This window comes from Gavia stellata, chromosome 12 (assembly GCF_030936135.1).
Source record: "Gavia stellata isolate bGavSte3 chromosome 12, bGavSte3.hap2, whole genome shotgun sequence".
Taxonomy (NCBI): Eukaryota; Metazoa; Chordata; class Aves; order Gaviiformes; family Gaviidae; genus Gavia; species Gavia stellata.
The window spans coordinates 7,790,051-7,813,280 of NC_082605.1; the positions used below are offsets into that span (position 1 = coordinate 7,790,051).

General features: G+C 42.8%; 1 protein-coding gene across 1 annotated transcript; it reads left to right on the plus strand.

Annotated features, from left to right (window-relative positions):
* Window positions 1-298: 298 nt before the first annotated feature.
* LOC104254892 (inter-alpha-trypsin inhibitor heavy chain 4) lies at window positions 299-19,800 on the plus strand. The gene is made up of 22 exons (XM_059823518.1): window positions 299-373; window positions 2,841-3,001; window positions 3,442-3,546; window positions 4,196-4,358; window positions 4,462-4,572; window positions 4,657-4,785; window positions 5,686-5,802; window positions 6,360-6,528; window positions 7,502-7,618; window positions 9,131-9,312; window positions 10,185-10,367; window positions 10,954-11,093; window positions 11,698-11,852; window positions 12,363-12,395; window positions 13,903-13,935; window positions 14,550-14,603; window positions 14,931-14,969; window positions 15,434-15,547; window positions 16,207-16,381; window positions 17,824-17,978; window positions 18,856-18,958; window positions 19,544-19,800. The coding sequence occupies exons 1-22, from the start codon at window positions 299-301 to the stop codon at window positions 19,617-19,619; spliced, it is 2,589 nt and encodes an 862-aa protein (XP_059679501.1). The 3' UTR covers window positions 19,620-19,800.
* The last annotated feature ends 3,430 nt before the right edge of the window (window positions 19,801-23,230 follow it).

The following is a 23,230-nucleotide window of genomic DNA, read 5'->3' on the forward strand; positions in this document are numbered from 1 at the left end:
GCACAGACCAGTTCATCTGCCTGTGGGATTTCACATGCCCCAGAGAGATCTAAGTTTAAAAAGAAAACGTAAGGATTTCTTAACTTTATGCATTATGAAACATTAAAATTCTAATGTTTAACAGCAAAGATCTGTTGGAAAAATAAACGTTAACCAAGTCCAAGTTTTACCTATGTTTAACATGTAAATATTAAGTTTCTGGGTCTCTTCAAAGTCTACATAATATCCCCAAGTACAAATTACTCATTAACTGATTAAGATAAACTGAGTTTTCATCTGAAAATCTGGTCTTTCCAAAATGGAGGAGAGAACGTTGCTCGCATTGATGGTCTTTTCCTCACTCGTAGTATTAGCAGGAACTATTGCTCAAAAGGTATTTGCTCTATTTATTCTTTTTTAACAATATCTGGTTTGCTCATTCGGTGATCTGGTGGTATCGTGGTAGCCAGCCAGGTAATGCAAGTAACTCCTCTGGTAATCACCATCTGTGGAGCCTCAGGTGTATTGTGTTGTGGTTTCAGAGCTTTGTGTCCTTGTAAGGCCTTTTTGGTTGTTTGTTTGGGCTGTTACAGTATCAATGTGGCAGGAGAGCATTTGCAGATGTGTGTGACCATGCTTTTCCCCAGGGATGTAAAATATCAAATTTGAGGGATCAATGGGTCTCCCTCAGCCACCGGATGAGGTTTGGATCTTGTCTCAGTGAATTTACAGCAGGACCAAAGGAGGACCATTGCAGTGCCAGGCGGTTTCTGACAGGCTTTTAGTAATTTATATGGAACGGAAAAGAGGGGAGTAAACAGTTATTTGTACCAGCTGGAGGAGCAAACTGTGTTTTGTAACATCTCAGGGTGCATGCGACTGGTCTTATTTTAAAAATATCAATATTAGAGAAACAGAGGAAGCCTTATGTTTGAAGGTTTTTATTTCCATTGTGCCTGTTCAGAAAAGCGTGAAATGCAACCAAAACGCAGGCGGGTTTCTGGGAGGCAGGGACAGGTCTTGTGGCTGCTGCAAGGGTGGCCGAGGGCTCTGCAAGCAGCCGTGGTTGTGGTGTATGGGTCTGCGGTGCCTTGGGGAACGGCCACAAGTTGCTCCCCGGTGCTTTCAGGTACACGCTGGGGCTGGTCCTCTTCTCCCCCCTTAACTAAGGGCACAGGGATGCCCCGCACCATGCTGCACCGTGCCACGTGCTCGTTTGTGCCAGTCACAGCCTAAAATGCTGCTGGGGCTGGGCAAGCACAGGGGATGCAGGTCCCCGTACCCTCATCTCTGCAGCACGCCTTCGGCCCGCGGTGGCGGGGTGGATATTGCACAGGGTGGATTTTGCACAGGGTGATCTCCTCCCATGCTGGAGGGATGCTCCACGGGCAGCGATGGCCGTGAGGCACCTGTGCCGCCACAGCGAGCCACAGCTCAGGGCTCCTCGGTCATGGCAAAACCTCCCCTCTGAATGTGCCACGGGCAGGTTTTGGCATGGCAGGGCAGTGAATGTGAGCAGAGGTGCTCGGGGATACTCAGAAGGCCTTTGGAAAGAGGTGGCCCCAGGAGGGACAGTCCCAGCCTGGGCAGGGAGGGCTCCGGCTCAGGGCGAGCAGCAGGGAGTCAGGGGCAGGCAGAGGCACCCCAACGGCCAGGATTAGGAAATTGTTCTCTTGGTGAACATTTTGGGGTTTTATCCCATTGTCCTGGATTGTCAGTAGGCATCAGGAGATGGAGCATGCTCTGGCATCATATAAAGAATAAAGAAAGAGCCATCCGTTACTCGCATGGTGTTGGCTGTGGCACCTCCTGCCCTGATGCCTGGGCACAAAGCTGTGGTCACAGTTTTGTATTGAATGGCCACGTTTAATGTGATTAAACTTTTGAATTTTGGCCAGTGTCCTAACTAAGAGGCCAGTGGATGCTATTAATTGGTGAGCAAAGTACAGGAGACGAATTATCAAAATAACTGAAGATCAATTAGCCATTCAAAAGATTTGTGAGGCTGGAAAAGTAAAAAAAGAAGTGCGGTGATCTGCTTTGATGCTGAGCTTTTTAATTTAAATAAACTATTGGACTATTGTGAGGCTGCTAATGTCCAGATCAACCCTTCTTAGCATCACTGCTGAAACACAGGTAGGGCCTTCAAAACAGACATCCCAAATGCAAAAGGAGGGTGTTTACAGTGGCAGGTGCTCCAGGCAGTTCCCAGTCCAGCTGCTCCATGGGGTGTTCCCAGTCAGCTCCATGACAGTGCCCTCCTCCCTCGAGCGTCAGGGGCCCTGGAAGCACCAGACCAGGAGAAACACAAGCGCTCAAAGGGCATCCCTGCTTGTGCAACCAGCAAGGGGTTGGAGGCCCACGCAGGGTTTCAAACCTGCTAAACATTGTATGTGACACAAGGCACCGAGCTGAAAAACATGCAGTGAAGTCAACAGCTGGGAAAGCAAATAAATAGTCGTGCAAAAAGCTAGCAGGTCTCTTTCCATGGGCCGAGCGCTTAAAGAGGCACCAGATTTTTCTGAGGTTAATCTTAGGCGGTGTCTTGGGGTGACGCAGCAGATGCTTCAGAGTACCCTGAGGAGAGGAGACCACAGAAGAAGGCTCGACCGAGGCCTTCTGTGGAACAACAACATGCAGATGTAGCTGCAGATTTTGTGTGGGGCTGTGGCCGCAGCTGCAGAGGTGTTGAATAAGCAGATGGCCAGTGTGGTCACGAACAATCACCCCTCCCCAATTCCGGCTGGACCTTCTAACAGTTCATTCCTTCATCAAACTTTTCCAAAAACATCACCCAGGTAAGGACTGCTCAGGAGCAAAAACTGAGTGTTTCTGTTTCAGCCTGTTTGGTTTTTTTCCAGCACGCTATTGAAATCTACAGCCTCCACGTGGACTGCAAGGTCACATCGCGATTTGCTCACACCGTCATCACCAGCAAAATTGTCAACCGAGCTAATGAGTCCAGAGAGGCGACCTTTGAAGTGGAGCTACCCAAGACGGCCTTCATCACCAACTTCTCCATGTAGGACCAGTCCTTACCTGTGGTGTGAAGGAGGCAGCTCTGGGGCCTGGGGCGGGTTCATCTTTCTTCTCAGGAGGAGCTGAGCAAAAAGCACAAAGAGCTGAGCTCTGGAGGGGCCCTCACAAAATGCCCTGTGGGGCAAAGTAGTAGGCAGCCAAATAGAATGAAGGTGCCCAGGGCCAGGGCTGCCTGCCGCATGGGGTGCGTGACAAACATGCTCAGTGGTGGTGTTTCTCCTGCTCCAGCCTCCCCGAGGCCCTGTGAGGAGGAGGGCTGTGTTGTGGTGCTGGCTCCTGGCATCCGCCTGGACGGGGTGGGATGTGGGAACCAAACGGTGTCCCCTGCTCGTGCCCTAAGGGCCACAAAGTGCAGCGTTCCTCTTGTTTCTTTCCCACGTGCTTTCCTTCTAAAAGTAATTAATTTTTATGGAAACCAAACAGGTCCATCGATGGTAAAGTATACCCAGGAATAATAAAGGAGAAAGCTTCTGCTCAAAAGGAATATGACACTGCGGTCTCGCACGGGCAGAGCGCCGGCCTCGTCAAGTACGTTCCCATCCTGAGTAAGGCTGCTCCAATGCTCTTCCTCAGCTGGGGAGCGGTTAAACGCTGGAGCCAGCCACCTCTCAGCAAGGATAAATGTGAAAAGCAGCCTTGGGTTCTTGTTGGGAGGGACGGTGTGTATATACATATATTCACATACATATATGATTTATATCTGATCCTGCAATGGGCTTCAGTTGGAGATGTCACTGTTCAAGTGTTGCCCTGGGACTTGTTGTCATGCGGGAGCACCTTGCTGGGCTGGGATGATGCTCAGTCATTGGGTCCGCTTCTCCGCAAGCGCAGAGGACCGTGGCACTTGAGCAGAGATCTCACTTTTGTGGTGTATTTAATCTGTGTTTCCCACGTATTCAGTCCCAGTCCTACTTGACCGCAGCCTGGGACACGCAGAGGCTTCTGCTCCATTTCTCAGCTTGCATGCACATCACCCATGGCACACTTACGTAATGTATGTAATACATATAATATTGCCCACAATATTAAAAAATCTTCACTTTTATAAGATTTACTGCTACTATTTATTTTTACCTACTCCATGTGGCCCCTTGGCCATTATTTAGCACACTTCATAAACTTTGGCCACTGCACGCAAACCTTCCCTGCAGGAGATAAATCTCTGTTCCCTGCCCAGAATCACAGGCAGAAAACTGGAGCAGTTTCACGTTTCCGTCAGCATTGCTGCTGCCAGCAAAGTCACTTTTGAGTTGACATACGAGGAGCTGTTGAAGCGGCAGCTGGGGAAGTTCGAGTTGCTGATCAAGGTCCGACCAAAGCAGCTTGTTAAGCACTTCCAGGTGAGCTGCCCCGGCGAGGGCTGGGGAGGGAGCAGCGCAGTGTTTTTTGGGCACGGACATGTTCCCTCCGAGATGCTGATGCTGATTTCTTCTCCACTGTCAGATTGACGTGCACATCTTCGAGCCCCAAGGCATACGCTTCTTGGAGACAGACAGCACGTTCATGACAAATGAGTTAACTGAGGCGCTCACGAAAGTGTGGAACGAAACCAAGGTAAAGCAGCAGCTGCCAGATGTTACTGCCGGTGACAGCTTTAAGTTATGTTGCTTTAAATCTTTTCTTCTGATTGCTTTGCAGGCTCATATTTTATTTAAGCCAACTGTAGATCAACAGAAGATAAATCCTGAACTCAATGAAACCCTCCTCAATGGCGATTTTGTCGTGCGTTACGATGTTAAGAGAGGTGCCACTGCAGGTGATATACAGGTAAAAAGAAATAGAAATAAACATGCTTTTTGATGATAGATAGTCTGAATGTGAAATGCAATCAGCAAAACAGCAACATTTACTTTGAAACACCAAGAGCGACAGGAAAAGCTGTTTCCATTAATCCGGGGTCAGCAGGAACTGATGGCAATGGTCAGTAAATCTCCAGAGATACCAGACACATTGCAAGAATGGATCATCCATGAAAGAAAATCAATCTTTCAAACTTCGTTTCAATATCTAATCTATATTGCCACTTTATAGATGTCTTTTTACATTCTTTTTAAAATTATTTTGGCTGATCTAAGGTGTGTTTGTGGCTTCTTGTAAATTAAGTTTAGAGGAATGTGATTTATATAACTATTGAAATGACTGTTTGGTTTTCTTTTGGGTTTTTTTGTGACAACTGAGGCATAACTAAAGAGAGCAGGAACTTAAAAATATTTATGGACCAATGCGTATCCTAGGGAATAAAATACGTTATTTTCCGTACCATTTCACTAATGAAGTATACATGGATGTGCTAAAAGATGGTAGTCACAGTCAATGGGCAGAGATGTGCTCATAGGTGATAATAAAGAGGTAGCATAATATACAGTGATAATACAGATATATCATACATATGGCACAGAGGCGTATAATGTATATTTTATATATATTTATATACATTTTTATATACATTTTTATATATATATATATGCTGTTCTCTTGTAATTTGCTCTCTACAGATAGTCTTGCTTCCAGCTAGGAAATACATTTTAATAATTCTTTGATTTGGGCTTATGTGCAAGAACAGAATGCTGAGCATGCACCCCCCTTCTTGCTATGCCAGAACGTTAAGATGCAATATTTATTTATTTAGATGTAATGATATACATGCTTTCACATTCTGTATTTCAGATTGTCAATGGGTATTTTGTGCATTACTTTGCACCCCATGAAATGCCAGTGTTTCCCAAAAACGTCATCTTCGTTATAGATCGAAGTGGCTCCATGGCGGGCAGAAAAATTGAACAGGTAACTTACCTCAAAGTACTGACCTCTGCTTGCCTCAGTCACACACACCAGCCTTTCGAAGAAGTGACTGTGAATTTCACTTTTGAAACACATGCTGGTTTTGTACACAGCAAAATTTTCGGACATCTAGAAATGCTTGAAAATACATATGCACAGATTTAAGCTATTAAAGAGCAACACTTTGCTGATACGGCTGTTCTCACGGGTATCAAGCATTAAGGCAGGGAGCACTTTTTCTGCCTCTCTCTTTGCAGAATATTTTGCTTCTAATTTTTTTCTTTAATGAAGTTTAAAGAACTACTTTGTCTGGTTTACCTTTATTGATGACTGTGTATGTAGCTTTGCTAGAGAGCAGACAAGCCTGCTACATCCCTCATAGGTGTGTTTTTATGGCCATAAGTCAAGTGAATGGGCCATTTCTGATGGTCTCAACCTGAAAAATACAATTAAGGCTAAATAAGGGCATCTTGAATACTGCTGTATTACACTGCAATTCCAATCCCAGTTCTGGCAGAGAAGCAGAAATACTCAAAATGATTCTTTTCTCCTTGGAACAGACGAGGGATGCCCTGTTGAAGGTTTTGCAAGACCTCCACCCAGAAGATCATTTCAGCTTTATCACCTTTAACAGCAAAGTGGTGGAGTGGAAGAGCTCTTTGCTGCAAGCCACTGCAGAGAACGTGGCGAGTGCTTCAGGATTCGTGCAAACTCTTTCTGCTAGTGGAGGTATAAGGCACCACCTAGATGCTTGTAACCATAAACATGCACCCAATATAATATATTGCTCAGAAAAAAAAAAAATATATTATTAGTCATATAGTGCCACAGAACTACCATCAGTGCTCACAAAACAAGTAAGTTTTTAATACTTACGAGTGATGAGTGGGATAGAGAGGCTGGTTATGGGAGTGGAAGGATTGGTGACTACATTATGGTATGGATATTTAGAGAGGTGGTTACATCACATCTATGAACCATACAAGCCACAAAGTTTTGTTGCAGATTTTTATAACAGAGATGGCTGGAAGACTTCCTGATAGTATATTTTTTCTACAGAAAAATGGCAATTCACTCAACATTTGACAGCAATTTGCTGATTTTTTTAATATCAATGGTCCCCTTGTAAAATAAAATGTATCCTAAGTTATACTCCTGTGTAAGCCATGCTACAGACACAAAATAGTCAAAATAGACATGAAGCATTTCAATTGTTGCATCACTCAGTGCACTTTGTTTTATTATTTAGTTTTAAGCACATCTAAAAGGCTATATCTCTCATTAATGTTATGCTGTTAGTATTAACATAGGTTTTCTTACCCCAGGCGCTAACACCAATAAAGCCCACCTGTGCCCAGCTCTTTTCTTTGGTTTCTCAAATAAGGCTAGGAGACATTTCTTAAATGTAGGTTAACGGATGACAGTGTGTTTATTTAAGCACTTTTTAATGGCTCTAGACATGTTTGTATTTCCCATGACATATGTGTGGCATAGTCCCAAAAGAATACTCCAGCATTGCCGTTGCAATATGATACACCATAATTAAACCCCATAGGCTAAACCCCTGAATCCTCATCTCTCTGAAGGATTACTGCCTGCAGAAAACTTTAAACAACTCTGCAGGTCCTCTGCAGATGAAGTGCACTGATTTCTTTGGATGATTATCCTTTTTAGGTGAGTGATGCCTGCTTTCTCATTACAGGCACAGATATCGATCATGCCCTGCTGACTGCCGTGAGAGTGCTGGATAAAGCCGAGAGGCTGCCAGAACGGAGCGTCTCCATGATTATTTTGCTGACAGACGGCCAGCCCACTTCTGGTGAGTGAATCCTAGCCTCAGTCCTACCCCTCCTTGATTTTTTTATCTTTTACACTTGCATCTCAGATGTTGATAGACATAGTCTGTGTTTCAGAAGAGCTTTGGTATAAGCAAGCTGGGCTATCGCTGGATCCAAGTCTGCGTCAGAGAGAGGGTGTTTATGAGAGGGCTCTGGTAAGGGCTGTAAGAAGTGATGGCAGAACCTGCCTGCCCATGACCACAGGTCCTTTAGCTGGGAACTGTTTTGCTAGATACCATTGGCTTCCCAGTTTATGAACTTGAGGGAATTGTTGAAGATACTCCAGGCACAGTTGAAATGTGAAAGTAAAATACTCAGAGCTGAAACATGGACATTTTGCATATATTATGTACGGTCCCATTTGAGAGGTATTGCTTATATTTCTTCACCTTTCTTGCCCCAAACTTGAGATATTTTCAAGGCGCCTCTTGTTTTGTATTCTTTTCCATGTCTTGCTCTTTACTAGTGGTCAGCCGTGATAGCACAAACCAGAGGGTTGAGATAGAAATATTGAGTTAAATAAACAGTAACTCCCAATGCAATGGCGCAAACATCACTTGTTCTGAACAGGAGCTTGTCTAAGTTTTGTGTGGTACCAGCATCTCTCCAAGACCAGCAATATTAATTCAGCTGTAAGCTGTCTAATAAGATCAGTCCGCCTTTCAGATCGTGTGATCCATACTGCTTTGGGGTTAGTTTATTTGTTTGGGTTTCTTAATGAAATTCAGCTCACGATGCTGCCTGCTCAGCACAGCCACACTGAGCCTCAAATATCCCCGAGCACACTGCTCATCCACAAGCTGGCTAGAAATCAGGCTGGGGTGGAGTGCCAGGCGAATACATGCAGCATTAGTGCATACACCACCTTTCTTGGCAAAGCAGGCTGAAAGGGAAAAATCTGAGCTTCTCCCATGATACTGCTGTAGGCAGTGACAGTTCCCACCTGGAAATGCTGATAGAGAAGCTCTCCACACAGGGCTGTCAGCAGCTTTTATATTGGGATAAGATGATGGTGTGAAAATCTTTTCCCTTTGTCACACAAAGCATGGCTGAGTTAATTTGCAATTTGTCTGAATTACACCATTAACCAATCCATTCTTCTCTGACTTTACACACATAATTTTTATGGATGGTACTTGTCTTCCCAACAGCTTGATCAAATATTTCCATCCCTTGTGCTGTTAACTTGTTTGTCCCGTTTGTCCTAAAAACCTCCTCTGGCCCCTGTAGTCTCGTAAAATATTTTGTACTTAGCCATGACGATAGGAGCAGAAGTTAGTAAAAGTCATTAAGGGGGAGAATCAGGTTCTGGCATTCCAAACGCAGTGGTGCTTTCATCTCTAATTCAATTAGAGATGTCTCATATATTTTTAATATTTTATTCTGAATTCTTTTTAAAAGATTTATGTAGAATTTTCCATTAAATCTGCTGCTGTCTTTTTGTACTTAAATAAACCCAAACAAACAGGGGTATGTTTTGGTTTCAATTACAGGTGAAACTAATGTGGAAGTAATTCAAGAAAAAATTCAGAAAGCAGTCAATGGGCAATATGCTCTTTTCTGCCTCGGTTTCGGGTTTGATGTCAGTTACAAGTTCCTGGAAAAAATGGCCCTAAGCAACGGAGGGATAGCACGTCGTATATATGAAAATGCTGATGCAGCCTTGCAGCTCCAGGTCAGGACTAAGGAACATGCCATAACAGCCACCTATCAGCTACAGCTTGCGTATAGTCTCAGCAGCAAAACCACAGATTTTCTGAGATGAAGAGTTGGTTTTGAGTTTATCTGCTAATTTTGGGGAGGGAGGAAGGCAGTTTTGGGGTATCTGAGGGTTTGTAACCTAACCATGGCTCAAAGTTGACATCCTTCTCAAATCAGCTGGTCATTTGGACAAACCTGGAAACTCTCACATTTCTGTACCCAAAAAGACAAACTGTCCAGTGGAAGTGATAGTGGAATAACTTAGATTCTTGGGTCTGATTTCAAGCTGCTTGAAGTCCTACCACTGGGAGCTGTTTGTTACAGTTTCCCTAAAAATCAGTGGGTAGTTTCAGACACCTAAAGGCAAACTGGCTCTGCAGTGTCACCATCCTGGGTCTTTCTTGCCCATCTGGAGAGGGTTGTTAACTTTTGGGACATTCCCTTTTTTGGGAACCCACTTCTGCCTGTTCTGGCTGGATTTGCCTAATACCAGCCCCAGTTCAGCAAAGAAGAAAGAATAATCCTCAGAATTAGTCAAATTAAAAAAAAAAAAAAAAAAACAGATGTGGAAAGTGATTAAAGCAAAACACCTAACAGGGTGGGATGGTGATAATGGGGATGCTGCTTGGTTACTTGAATTGCCATGGGAAATACAGTTTATATCGCATCACCAGCCTGGCTGGAGGGGGTGTGCAGCAGTTTTACACAAGCCACTGCTGCCCATCTCTGTTGAAAGAAAAAGCTTTGCTCCTTTCTTTTTAAGGGGGTTTTAGACATTCAACATATTGCTGCGTATAATTTTTGTAGTCATTTGTGCTCTCTCTCTCTCTCTCTGCTTCTCTCTAGGGCTTTTATCAAGAGGTGGCTACCCCAATATTAATGAAAATTGAAATGCAGTATCCAGAAAATGCCGTTGAGGGATTAACCAAAAATTATTTCAAGCTGTTTTTTGAAGGATCTGAAATTATAGTATCTGGAAAAATTAGCAATGAGCTTGATCTTTTGCCAGTAGAAATTAAAGCTCAGTCAGTAAGTGTTTAGTTTACTAACTATGAAAAACATTACCTCCCTGCTGTCTTTTATGGTGCAATAGGAGACTTCATGAAGTCTTTTGTGTGCAATATATGTTGTCTACATTTGGGCATTCAGCTGTTTTCCCATTTTAGGAAAATATTTGAGAATTTGAACAATTTTCCCCTCCTTGAATTTGCTACAAAAGAAAAACCTTGAAGTATATCCACAAATAAGCAAACAGCAATTTTAATCCTTTCAAACCCATAATATTTTGGCCTTTCAAGCATTTTTAGGAAACTGGTTTGTATTTTTAGAATGAAGAAGGAAACCTGAATTATTCATCTCAAAAATGTTGAAATAGAACAATTTCATTACCTCCTTTTTTTTCAACATTGTTTCGAGTCCAGAATTATATATCCAAAATACATTCTGCTTTGGTGGTTTGGGGGTGCATTTTCAAATGGGAAAACAGCTTGCTTGAAAACTTTTTGAGGGACAAAAGGGCACTTTGGTACTGAAAGATGTTCTTTTAAGTCTAATAATGTGACTATAAAAGAAGTCCAGAACTGTTCTTTTGATGGTCAGTTTTCTCCCACTTCAGCATGCTAGTGACTTGACTCTTAAAGAAGAAGCAAACGTCAAAGAGAAGGAGCAAGTATTTCAAAATCAAAGTTACATCTTTGGAAATTTCATAGAAAGACTGTGGGCTTACTTAACCATTCAACAGCTTCTGGAAAAATCGTAAGCTATTTTAATGTTTCGTATTACAAATTTCTAACTTCTTAAGACACAAATTCCTTATTCACAAATTATATGATGGGAAAATGCAACAGAAATATTTCTGCAGATAGTATTAAGAATATACCATACTGGAAGAATACGACATTGCTGTATGAGGAACATGAGGTGCCTTTCAGTTTATGATAGTACTGCGTCACTAAAAACATATATGTACACATATAAAAACATAAAATATTCTTTATGACATTACTATGAAATACATTTTAATTGCATGGATTATGTTGAGCTGTTACTCACATCCAGAAATATTGTCTGTAGATAAGTGAATGGCAATAGCTAGTAAAGAGAACAATAAGTATGTCCATAAGACGTTACATAGATCATGTATCTATTATTTTTATGTATTTGAACCATACATAGTGTTGCAAACAATTAAGCATCTCCATAATTTCAAGCATGTGAACAGCTGAGTTATCCCAATAAGACTACTCACCCTTCAATAATAAAAAATACCTGTGAAGACACAGCTAATACGAAAAGGAATCTGAAGGCAACCTGCTCATAGTCTCTATAGTTATTTCTTCATCAATAACACAGACATTAGTATTTCAGCACAAGAAGAGGACCAGAAAACCCTAGAGGCACAAGCCTTAGAGCTGTCTCTGCAGTACAGCTTCGTTACACCCCTCACTTCCATGGTGGTCACCAAACCTGCTGGCCAGCAGCAGGCAGAGCTGGCGAACAAACCCACCGAAGCTGGTAAGTGGGGCATCCAACAGCCCCCTGAAATATGCCTTTGCTATTCATGATTTGTTGTTGACCTCCAGTATAGGTTCATCTTATAGTGACGTGACACAACAATATGCCACATCAAAGGCAGGAGTTCAGGGATTAGCTTCCTTTAGAAATAAAACATACAGGATTTTTTCAAAAGGTGAAGTGGTGAAATGAGCACTACTACTGAAATGGAAAATGATTTGTTTAAATATTAACTAAAAGTAATTTAACAGTTGTTAATCAGCATTCCTGCCACTGCAAAGGGATTATGTACTTTTCTCTGTAGCATTAAAGTGGAAAAATGAATGCAGGGGAGGAAAGCATGCCATTGCTAGGAGTCTTGCATGTGCTCTACCTATCTATCTTTTAACACAAAAAAAGCTCATCACCTGAAGCCCAACACCCACTTGTCTCAGTCTTCTGGTTTGCGCATGGGTAAAGTAATTTAGTGTTAACTGTATGACACTAACCTATCCCTCTTCCTTGTGTTAGATAATGAGAAGCCCAGCAGTTTTCCTGTAGGAGGTAAATGTTTTCTTCTTTTCCAGTAGCACATTTCCATAATAGCCTCTAATGAAAAAAAAAAAAAAGCACTCATGGTGGTTGTTCTATAGAGGGGAGTATCTGAGATCTGGAAAAACATGTGAAGCAAAACGTAAGGTCTGTTCAGGGTTTGGGTGGATAACATGGTCAAAGCGGGAAAGTCTTCCATTCAGAAAGTCTGGAAAGTCTGGAAGGCCAAAATTGTCCTTACTCATGAGGAAAAGTAGTTCTTCAAGCGAACGGTGCTAATGATGTTTTCTGCTTCTGCCTACCATCCACATAGCATCAGTCAAAAAATTAAGCTCAAGATATTTTGGAATTACTTCTGAGGATGATTTAGGTATTTTTTTCTCTCTTTCTGGAAATAATGGATCTGTTTGACTATTAATTTTAAACTTCCAGTGTTATTGATTTGATAATCTCAGCTATGACAACACATCATAATAGCAATGCTTTCGTAGGTGAAGAGGCCTGGTTTTGCTCTAGTTCTTTCACAGAAATGTATTGAGGGAATTATAATGCTGCCCCATTCTCTGAAGGTTACCTGTTTCAAAGTGGCGCTGGGGATTTTAATAGCAGCAAACTCCCTGACCAGGAGCACAGCCCAGCAACTGTCCTGCCCTGCTCAGGGGGCATGCAGGGCTTGGCACTGTCCTTCCCTCAAAGCTCCCTTTGCCTGCAAGAGGAGAAGAGTTTGGGGCCACCTCTGCAGCACGACCTGTTTCCATAGCAGGTGCCGAGCCGTACGTCAGTGTGATGGTCAGGCAGGCACGGCTGCTCGAGGGCACAGGGATGTCCCCACCGGATCCGGGGTTGGTGCCCACCGCAGCATTGCTGAGCACCGTTGCTCTCCATCATGACGGACCAGCATGGCTGGAGTGGACAGGGAGGAGAAGGGGCAAACAGGATGCTGGCTACTGGAACCAAGGGAGGTTTTGATGTGCTTTTTTGGGTGTTGTTGCAGTTTCTCATGTTGAGCTCATCTGATTTTTAATGGCCAGTAACAGCTCTTGGCTGGGGTGCAGTGCTCCAGAGGGACCATGTTGTGAGCCTGTGCTGGTGCTGTAGCTCCACATGGAGCTGGTCCCTTTGCAGAGCCTCCTGTGCCAGGTGTCCCCTGCCACCAGAAGCACCTGCCCTCGCACTGGGGATGGGCAACTCTGCTGCACCGGCACCACCGCTCCCCCCTCCCCATCCCCATGTGCAAGGCGGGTAAGGCCCCAGGCATCTAGCAGACAATCAAATCCCGTTGTGCAGATCCCTTCCTCACAAAGTTCTTAGTAGTTTTTGTCCATTTCCATCCTTTGGCTGGAAGTATGTTCTGGGGATCAGTGCTTATGCTCTGTGGACTTCATTACTGCGGATAGATTACTTTGGGGATGGAAGACAGATGCAGCTAGAGAATTACAGATTTGATGTTTGAAACACTCCCGTAAGGTATGTAATACAATCCTGAATAAAATACAGATACTCTCTTTTCTTTCTGCAGATGCTTATAGACTGAGGAGTGGATCACCTCCTGGTAAGTGCTCCTCCTTTGTTTTTAGTCAGAATAATTTTATAAAGTTCATTCATATGTAGGTTCATAACAACAGTACTTTAATAAATACATTTTGATCTTTGGATGCCCACTTGATATACAATTTAGTTTTTATTATATGTATTTCAGTCCACAGATATTTTATAATGAACTATAAACTTTGAAAACAATCTTGGTCCCTTTTCAGAATAAAACATTATTACACCTCCTGAAAATAAATGTGAAAGATCTGGAAAAGCATATATTAGTAAGGTGAAGGAAATGGGTGTAAAAAAAATAATTTACCAGTCCTGGGGTTTGCTGTGTAACGCCAATATGGGGCACAGCCATCTACACAATGACAATGCCTGTCCTGCAAGGAGGAAGTCCCAGGGTGCTGCAGGGACAGAGCTCAGCATCACCACGAGCTCCCATAGCGCAGAGCAGAGAAGACACTGGCTGCTGCCTGCGTAGGATCCGCACACACACACTCGTGGCTGTATCCAAAAAAGTCAGTGGGCAACGAGCAGGAGGGATTGCCTGTTTTAAAGGGTGGGGAGGGAGATGCAAGGCACAACGCCAAACTGACAAAACATTGGAAAAACCTTTTATTTCAGGTCGATGGCGCTCTGAGCCCCAATCTGGCAGCAACAAGAAGCTGTTGTCAGTAGGTAGTTACTCACAGTCGCGTGCGAGAGGGGCTGGGGTGGGTGCGCTGGGTTCAATGCTGCATAGCAGCCATTGGAAACACAGCTCTAAGCCCTCCTGCAGCTCAGGTTGAGCATGCCCCAGTGGCATGGTCAATCCTAAAAGGACTAGGCGCTGGCCGTTGTGCTTTTTTTCCCCACTGGGACATCTTGTTTTAAGCAAAGCTCTCTGTAGAAGTCAGTGAAGAGCTCTGCTAAAAAGGCTTCTGTCACAGTATTCTTCCTGGTTAATTAGCCAACTTAGAGATAAATGTTTCATTAAACTTTTCTTACTGATTTTAAGTATTTCAGTTGCCAGGGTAAGACACAAAATGAGAGCACAACCTCTTGGTAAGTAATACATATACGAGTCCCATTTTAATAATTAATGTAACTGTAATGTACAGTTTTTCATACAATAATGTTTTTTCTGACTGCATCAGCTCTATGAAAACCCTTTACCTCTTCTTGCAAACCTTGGCTGGTACTTTCCACATAAGTGAAAAACATCCCCATATCCCATGAGAAAGCTTCTCTGGCTCGAGGATATAACGCCAACAGCAATGTAGTGCAACAGATCTTCAGCTTTTTTAAGGGCCCATTGTCCTTAATAGACTCTAAGTTTTAAAATCTGTCATTTTAACTTGTATCAAGATGCTGTGTCTGGGTGTGCTTTTCAATAATTATTAATCATTCTATTCTATAAAATCTATAACTAATATATATAAATTGACTAAGTAATTTTGCTGTGCCTATCCAAAGGGCACAGGCTACATTTTTCTTTGCATGCTATCATTGTTCTTCTGTTTTTTCAGCCAGCGAATACCCACAGCTTCTCTTGCAATTACCCAAACAAAATGAAATTATCTGTTTAAATGCTGGTGGAAAAGCACAGCCCTCTGTCCACCTGCTGTCAGATCCGGAGCAAGGTGAGTGAGCCGGGTTACCCCCGATACCAAGGACAAGGAGAGTCACTTTGGTCTATGAGAGCAGTTGGTGCCTTTGGGAATAACCCCTTTTGTGAAGGGCCATATCATACCTGCTGCCCTGCACTGATGGGAGAGGCTGTAGTTAATTTTTCCTTTCTATTAGGCAATATTAACTTTCGCTGTCCAACAGCTGAGGGCACTTCTCACAGGTCTGGTTGTGGGTCACCTCCTTCTCCTCCTCGTGTCACAACCATGGCCTTGAGGCTTTTCCCCTGTTCAGTCCCTGGGGCTTCTGAGGATGCTGAGACCTTCAATCCCATGGTCCTTACATGCTAACGGAAAGATGCAAGCTCTTAAGGCGCTGCTGTTTTTCTGTGGTCCTGTACTCAGAGGAGCTGTGGCCCCAGGCGCTGGTTGTCAGCTTCTCTGATTGTGGAGCAGAGCCACCTCTGTGAGAGGAGGTGGTAACGTGGGGGTAAACAGACTGGTGACCCCACCACAGTCTTGGGGCACATGGAGCTGAAATCCGGGGTACTGTGCCTCCGAAAACTAGATTTGAGACCCTGAAGTTGTTTCAGCAACAAAGCTGAAGCAGTTTTAAGATCACTGGTACCTTAAAAGCACAGTCACTTGTCAAATTTATGTCAATGTCATTAAAGGACTCACTGTGACAGGGAAACTTGGAGACAGAATAAATCACTTTGTGCAGTTTGAAATTAACTATGTGAATCCCCCTGCGCGAATCCGTGTCTCCATGGATGAGATCGTCCTAAGCCATTATAACGAGAGCACTCGGCTGCCATGGACAGAGTCAGCCACCTCCACCGTCCAGGGGTAAGAATTGTCACCCCGTCCTTTCCCAAACTTGAAAAAGTGTCTGATCTTTTTTCATCCAGGCCTCCACTTTCACGTTTGCTTCAAGTAAGTGCTTCCAACTGTCCTTATGTGGTGACAACGTGAGCGGAAGCAGGGTACACTCACAATCCCCTGTTTCAAATATGAACAAAAAAAGTTTTGTTTTAATTCTCTGTGCCTGTGTAAGAGAATCAAAACAACTGCACCACTAGCCTGCCTTTCTGCTTCGATGTCAGAGGCAGAACATTTATCTTCCAAAGGAAAGGACCCGCCGCGGCACGTAGCAGCCCTCGTGCCACCGCCGTGGCACCACCGCACTTTGTGTTCCTCCAGCTGCAGAGCGAGTACTGCAAAGTGATGGCTTTGACATTTACTGTCTCTTTTGTACATCAGTTGGCTCCACACAGGCTGAAGTTTTCTTTCTCCTCAATTTTAGCGATAACTCACATCTGGGCAGCTGAGATTTTTTTATGGGAAGGCATAAAGTGTTTGAATAGCTGTAACTAAATGCCTGCTCTCGGAGAAAGGGTACTTTAAATGTAGACTTCATTTGTTGGACTAATTAGAGCAGGATCCTTCCCTACGACGAGCTGAATGTAGCTAGTTCCACCAGCTTTTTTGCACTGCTGGAATAAACCTCCGGGAGGATCTGCTGTTGGTCTGGGGCAGACAGGACACACAGCGCTCTTTCCCTTACAGGCAGTTCTAGACAATAACAGAAGTCCTAAAACAACTGCTTTCAATTATTTTTGTAATCCAAATGGAGCCAAGAACAAGCTGGATTTATGCCCCTCTATAATTTGTCCTCTGCCAAGCAGAATGATCCTCCTGCCTCAAACCAGCACCCGAGCCCTCGCAACCACAGCGCTTTACACAGCGTGTAAAGTGTTTTAGTCTAACCTGGTCTGCAAGGGAGAAAAATGACAGTGGATATTTGTGTTCTGCAAGCCCACCTGGGCTCAAAATAAAATTAATGGGTTAGAAGAAAGACAGGGTCTGAAAAAACTTGTGAAATATCCAAGAAAAAAGTATTTGACTTGTTTTCAAAATAGATTGAATTATTTTATCTACTCTACCCTTTTTCTCATTAAAATGATGAGAAAATATTCTTTTTTTTTTCCATCCAAGCATTTCTTGTCATTATGGATAATAAGGTGTTTTCATCAGGAAAAAGTTCTTCTCTGTTGGTGTATTTGCATGTACCCTGATACGGGAAAGATCTGTTGTGCAGCACAGAGAGAAAAGATATACTACTTAGTATTTTCTAGCTTAAAAATAACCATCAACAGATCATGAAAAATGCAATTGCAAAGAGACAAAAGGCAAAAATTAAATTATTTAAAGTAAGTAATGTCAGCTATTTAAGTAATTATTCTTTCTTCATATTGTTCTTGGAAATAATGTCATAATTTACTTCCTAGGCTGAGAGTCTCAGTTGAAAAGGAAAGGAGCGTTACAGCATCGTTGTCTGATACAGTCACAGTAAAAATTTCCTATGTAAAGTTTCCAGATTATTTCCTTGGGCTGTATTTCTTGAACACTGACCGTTTTTCTGACAAAGTCAGTGGAGTTCTGGGTACGTATCATTACGGGTGTATACAGCAGAGAAGGATGATCTTGTAACTAAGCTCCCTCAATGACAACATGGTGCAGTTTTTTGAGCCACATCATAAGCCTTTATTCAGACTTTCCTTCCCTGGGTCCTGACAAGCTCTTATGAAAAGCAGTGGGCAGGCAAGGCAGCAGGAATGCTGAAATTCAGGGGGGTTCTAGATAAACTTCACATTTAATTTATTCTTTTCAGACATCTAACATGACCTTTTACTGCAGAGCAATCCAGACCCTACTCTGCGAAGAGGGGAGGTCTTGCCCTGGAAACCTAAGCTGCTTTTCCGCTCGCTGGTGGCACAACGCTGAATAGACTATTATGGGTTTAGAAAATGTTAAAATATGACTAAAACAATAGTTGGGCTTAACCTCAACAGTGCTGTGGAATGACATAATTTATGCAGCAAATTCATTTGATGTCAAACAATGGACTATAAATAATGGATATAAAATTGTAAACAGTCAGCAGTCAGGGTTACAAAATGAAAGCCAGCTGGTCCTGAACATTCCAACTCCAAAAATCCTGATGGGACCGAAGTTGAAGTTCTTTCAACAACTTTGCAAACAGAGAGGCTGCATATTCTAAAACCACCAAAAAAATGTGAAAACCCATCAGAGCAAGGCTCAATCTGTGGAGGAGTGTTAGGGGTAACAGGAGATCACAGCTGAAACCCGGGAATTTTCTTGACTTACTAAGGGATCTTCCAAACGTGATTTTTTGTTTGCTTGCTTGCTTTCTGAGGCAGATGGCTGCTTTCCTGGTGTTATAGCTGCCATTTGGGTTAAATGAACAACAACACTCAGATGGTTTGTATTTTTACATAATTTGTGTGTCTGTTGCTTAGGTCAATTTTATTCAAAAGCACAATTTGGGAATAATTCCAACATCAATCAGAGAGCTGATGAACGACTCCTAAGCGTGTCCGGATCTGAGCACAAAGTTACCAGGTAACAGCCATGGGATAAGGGTGAGTGACGTACATGCTTTGAGATGTATTTTATCAGCGAATACCAGAGATCAAAAGAAATTAAACTAAGAGAGCGTTTGTCTGTAAGAATACACCTCTTTGGTGTAAATAATAGGAACTTGTGCTTGAATTTTTCCCTAACAGCCTGAATTTGTTTCTTGTTAAGTGATGTTACAGGGCTCAAGGCTCCTACTTCATCGGGGGTGGGGGGTGGGAATCGTACCCTGGGGCTACGGTTTGCATAAAAAATGCCAAATAAAGTAAGCTCCTGCTGCCTCGTTTACATGGGTAAGGGAGGGTGTTTCCTCAGCTGGGCTTACCGCAGGGAAAATGTTTACACTTCAGAGTCTGTGAAACGGAAGAAGTGTTGTGAGGCTGCAGCTTCTGCTCGCTGTCCCTGCGTGTCCCCATCACCGCTGCCTCCGGCTCTGGGAGCGGAGCGGTGCCACTCTGCTCACACACAATCCCTCTGACTCCTGGTACCTTCTGCAAACAGAAGGTCGATTCCGGGCCTGCCCTTTGGTTATTTTATCACAAATTTTTCTTGTTTTGATTTTTGTTTCAGGCAATACAAGAAAGATTACAGGCTTGAGTCAACCAGTGATCCTGTTTCCTGCTGGTCAATAGATGTAACTCCCTAGAAAAGGCTATTCTGAGAAAGAAAACTATGCAAATGATGCTCTTCCAAATATTTTTGATACTTTCTCTCATCAAGAAAACCACACAGTTAAAGCCTTACCTGTTACTATAGATAAATGTCACAAATGTTTTACCTCAAAATAATTATACTTTAAAGATGAGAACATGCTTGCTTGTTGTTTGTTATTTTAAAATGGTTTATAATACTCAATCTGGTTATGTTGTTGAAGATTAATGTAAATGAACTAAATAAAATTGACATTATTAGCTCACAGTTTGATATGGACACACAGGTTTCCAAATAAAAATAAGTAGTGGCATCACCCAATCCAACAAATGTGTCATGCAAACAGTAATAGATTTCTAAAATTTATACCCTCTATCCAGTTACAAATGACGGTGTTCTTGAACTATGTGTTTTGTAAAAAGAGTATGACGTTTAAAGCAGTATTAGTTTACCATTTCTCTCTTTTTTTTTTTTTATTTTGTGGGGAAAAAAGCAGCCTTGCTGTATCGGGGTTCTTTTGGAGATCATTCTGTGACAACGTTCAAAGCTGCTGAAATCAGCAGCAGGAGCATGAGCGGGGATGGCAGCCCATGCTGGCTGCTGGCCCCTTCACTGTTGCAAAGTTTCTGAGGCTCTGCTTTAAAAACGTCTGCAAACAGACATTGACTTCTTGCGAAACAGACCTCTGACTCGTGGCCAAAGACAGCATTTTAACCCTGAAATTTAGTAGCTTTTTCTGGCAAAGTTTCATACCATGTTTCACAAACATTGGAAGAAGTTTTACAAATAATGAAGAACTCAAAACAAGGTGTGGTGCACGGAGGTAACATTGCAGAGGAAACGCACACACGGAAGCGTCTGCCCATGGAATGGAAGTTGTAGTTTTAGCCTTCAGGTTTTTTCTTAAATTTTCATTCCAAAATTATTTTGTTTTTAGAATTTCAGTTCGTGTGTATCTTTGAAGCCATGAATATGCTAGCATTGTAGAAGGTTTAATAAAAATTGCTTTCTATCCTGCCAATAATATATAACTGGAAAAATCTTACAATTTTAAAGCGATGTACTAAAAGAGAAGCAATTTCTTGTCAAAGAGAAGTAAGTCAGTAAGATAAAGCAAACGATGTAATTAAAAGCCTGGGTTTTAAAAGACCTGTGTAGACATGATGCCAAGATGTGTTTGCTGAATTGCTTGTACTTCCAAGACGCAGATTTGGAGATGCAGATTTGGCTGGACAAATTACCCGACAGACAATGTAGAATTTGGAAACTGGAATCACCGGATTGCTTGCTTCGCCACATTATAAACAGGCTTACCAATTTGAAAAGCAGATTATTACCATTATAAATGAACTTGGTATCTGAATTACATGCTGTTGATTCTGGGTTTTATCAGTGGAGTTACCACAAATTAAAAATTCCTTGCTTTCAGTGATAGGGTGTCTACGCGTTGCCTCCTCCACCTGCCTGCTAACTGCACTGAAATAGGGAGCAGTGAAGCGTGGCTGGAGGGCATCTTTCACCCAGTCCTCTCTGCTTTAAGTGAGGCTCAGGTGTGCGCAGACCACTCTTCTAACCCATCTGCTAAAACATGCAATGCCCGAGGTTCCCTAAACGCCCCAGGCAGCCTGCTGCCCTGTTGATGCAATTCTCCCTTGCTGCAAAGAAGTGGATCCTGCTAACCTTGATAGATGGGAAGAAAACCAGATGTCAGCTTTCCTCACAGCAACTTTTTACATAGTTGGGTTTTTTCCCCCCTCTTTCTACAACTTCTTTGCAAAGCTGTTCCTATCTTCTGGACTGCATCCAATTTGCCTACACGGCATTGAGGTGCTGTGCCCAGAGCTGCACAGGGGACTGCACCCGCGGCCACCCCGGCTGATGGAGCCTCTCGGGTCTGAAAAGAGGTGCTTGCCAGCTGTACCCACAGGGACGCCCGTCTTTTCTGCAGCAGCCCTATGTCGCTGGTGTGCCTGGCTACTGCGACTCCCAAATCCTTTCCGCAGAGCTTCTTCCCCTGTGCACATGTGCTTTCCATTCTGTAAGTATGTTCCATTTCACCCTTTTCCACTTGAATTGTGCCTTTATTTGTTGTTTAGTCACTCCCCTCCTGTCCTTTCTCAGCCCCGAAGTGAGTTCTGATGGGTTTCTGATCTCCTACACTCCCTTCCCCTGCTCAAAAATCTGAAGGCAGACACAGTAATGAATATTTTGCATTTTATAATTTCTAATTCCCATGCAGAATACACAGTATATCTCGCACTCTTCTCTTTTAACCAACGTTGTACCAGTCAGCAGTAGGAGTAAAATTTTTACCTAACTGTAAGCATCTGTCTGCCACTTCTCTCTCCCCTTAATGTTACCTTTAGCTACCTTTGCAGTTATCTCCTATGTTGCAGGAATCTTGGAAGAACTACAGAGAAAAACTCCCTTTTTAGTATCTCCACCAGTCTAAGTGGAAGTTTCTCAGGCTGCCACAGAAACCACGCAAAAGAAGACCAGAGCCTCCACGGTCAACTTCTGGCTGACAATTCAGTCACAGCCGACAAGACTCCTGCCACCTCCGGAGACTTGCCTCATCCCCATAAATTTGACAGGACAGCTCTGGCCCAGGCTGTGCCCAGTATTGCCTTGTGCCTCAACTTTGCCACCTGGGGAGGTCAAAATCTGCTGCCCACTGCTATGGTTTTTTGTTTTAACGGAGCAAGTGAGTACGGGACCAGCCCTGATGGGCAGTCCCACAGCTCCTGTCTCAGGATCCAAAATGGATCATTGCTTTATTTTATTCTATCTAATTCATTATCTTAGAGTAAAAATTCAGAACCATGTAAACTTAACTTTCCTAGTTTCAATTTTCTGGTTTTTCTCTCACTCCTTCCTGTTTCTCTCCCTGCCTTCCTCATTTTTCAGTAACTTACTACCTTCTGTAGAAACTACTGTTTTCTTTCATTGTTTTTGCCTGAATTTAGCAGGCAGAGATATCTAGCCACTGTGACACCCATACCCCCCACCCCACCCCTGCAAGAATTGATTATTTTTTTTTTTCTTCTTCTACAAGACTTCTGCATTTATCCTGGAGAAGGTCTGTCTCTCACATAAATTTAACAGTAAGTATATTTTTCCTCCTTTTTTTTCCTCTTTCATTTTTCTGTTGCATTTTTGTTCACCTCTACCTTTGTTCTTTCAATTTAACCCATCACATCTTCTGTCACCTCTGTTTTTCCCACAACACTCCTCTTTCCTCATGTGTGTTTGCATTCTAGTTTCCCACACACTGATCTTCTCTCCTTGTCATATAATAGTAGGGAAGTTTTCTACTTTGCCATATGAGACCACAATTGCCTTGCTATGGCTGATTTGATTAAAAGAACACTCGAAGTAAATAAGAAATCTGCTTAATTTTTGCTTTAGAACTAATAGCATACTATTTCTTCCAGTACAAAATGAATATATAACTAAATGGGACATTTCTTGCCCTGAAATATGTACATAAATTCTGTTATGGGAACAGACAGAGGAATTTTACTGGAAGACAGTAATGGCATTTTACTAAAGGGACTTAGACAAAAAAGATACTGTCCAAAAGACAGCTACTATTACTTAAGTCTG

Excerpts from the sequence above, each read along its gene's own strand:
- LOC104254892 (XM_059823518.1), top strand. The coding sequence starts at position 299 with ATGGAGGAGAGAACGTTGCTCGCATTGATGGTCTTTTCCTCACTCGTA. Across the intron at positions 9,313-10,184 it reads ATGCAGCCTTGCAGCTCCAG|GGCTTTTATCAAGAGGTGGC; the intron begins GTCAGGACTAAG and ends GCTTCTCTCTAG. Across the intron at positions 10,368-10,953 it reads TAGAAATTAAAGCTCAGTCA|CATGCTAGTGACTTGACTCT; the intron begins GTAAGTGTTTAG and ends CTCCCACTTCAG.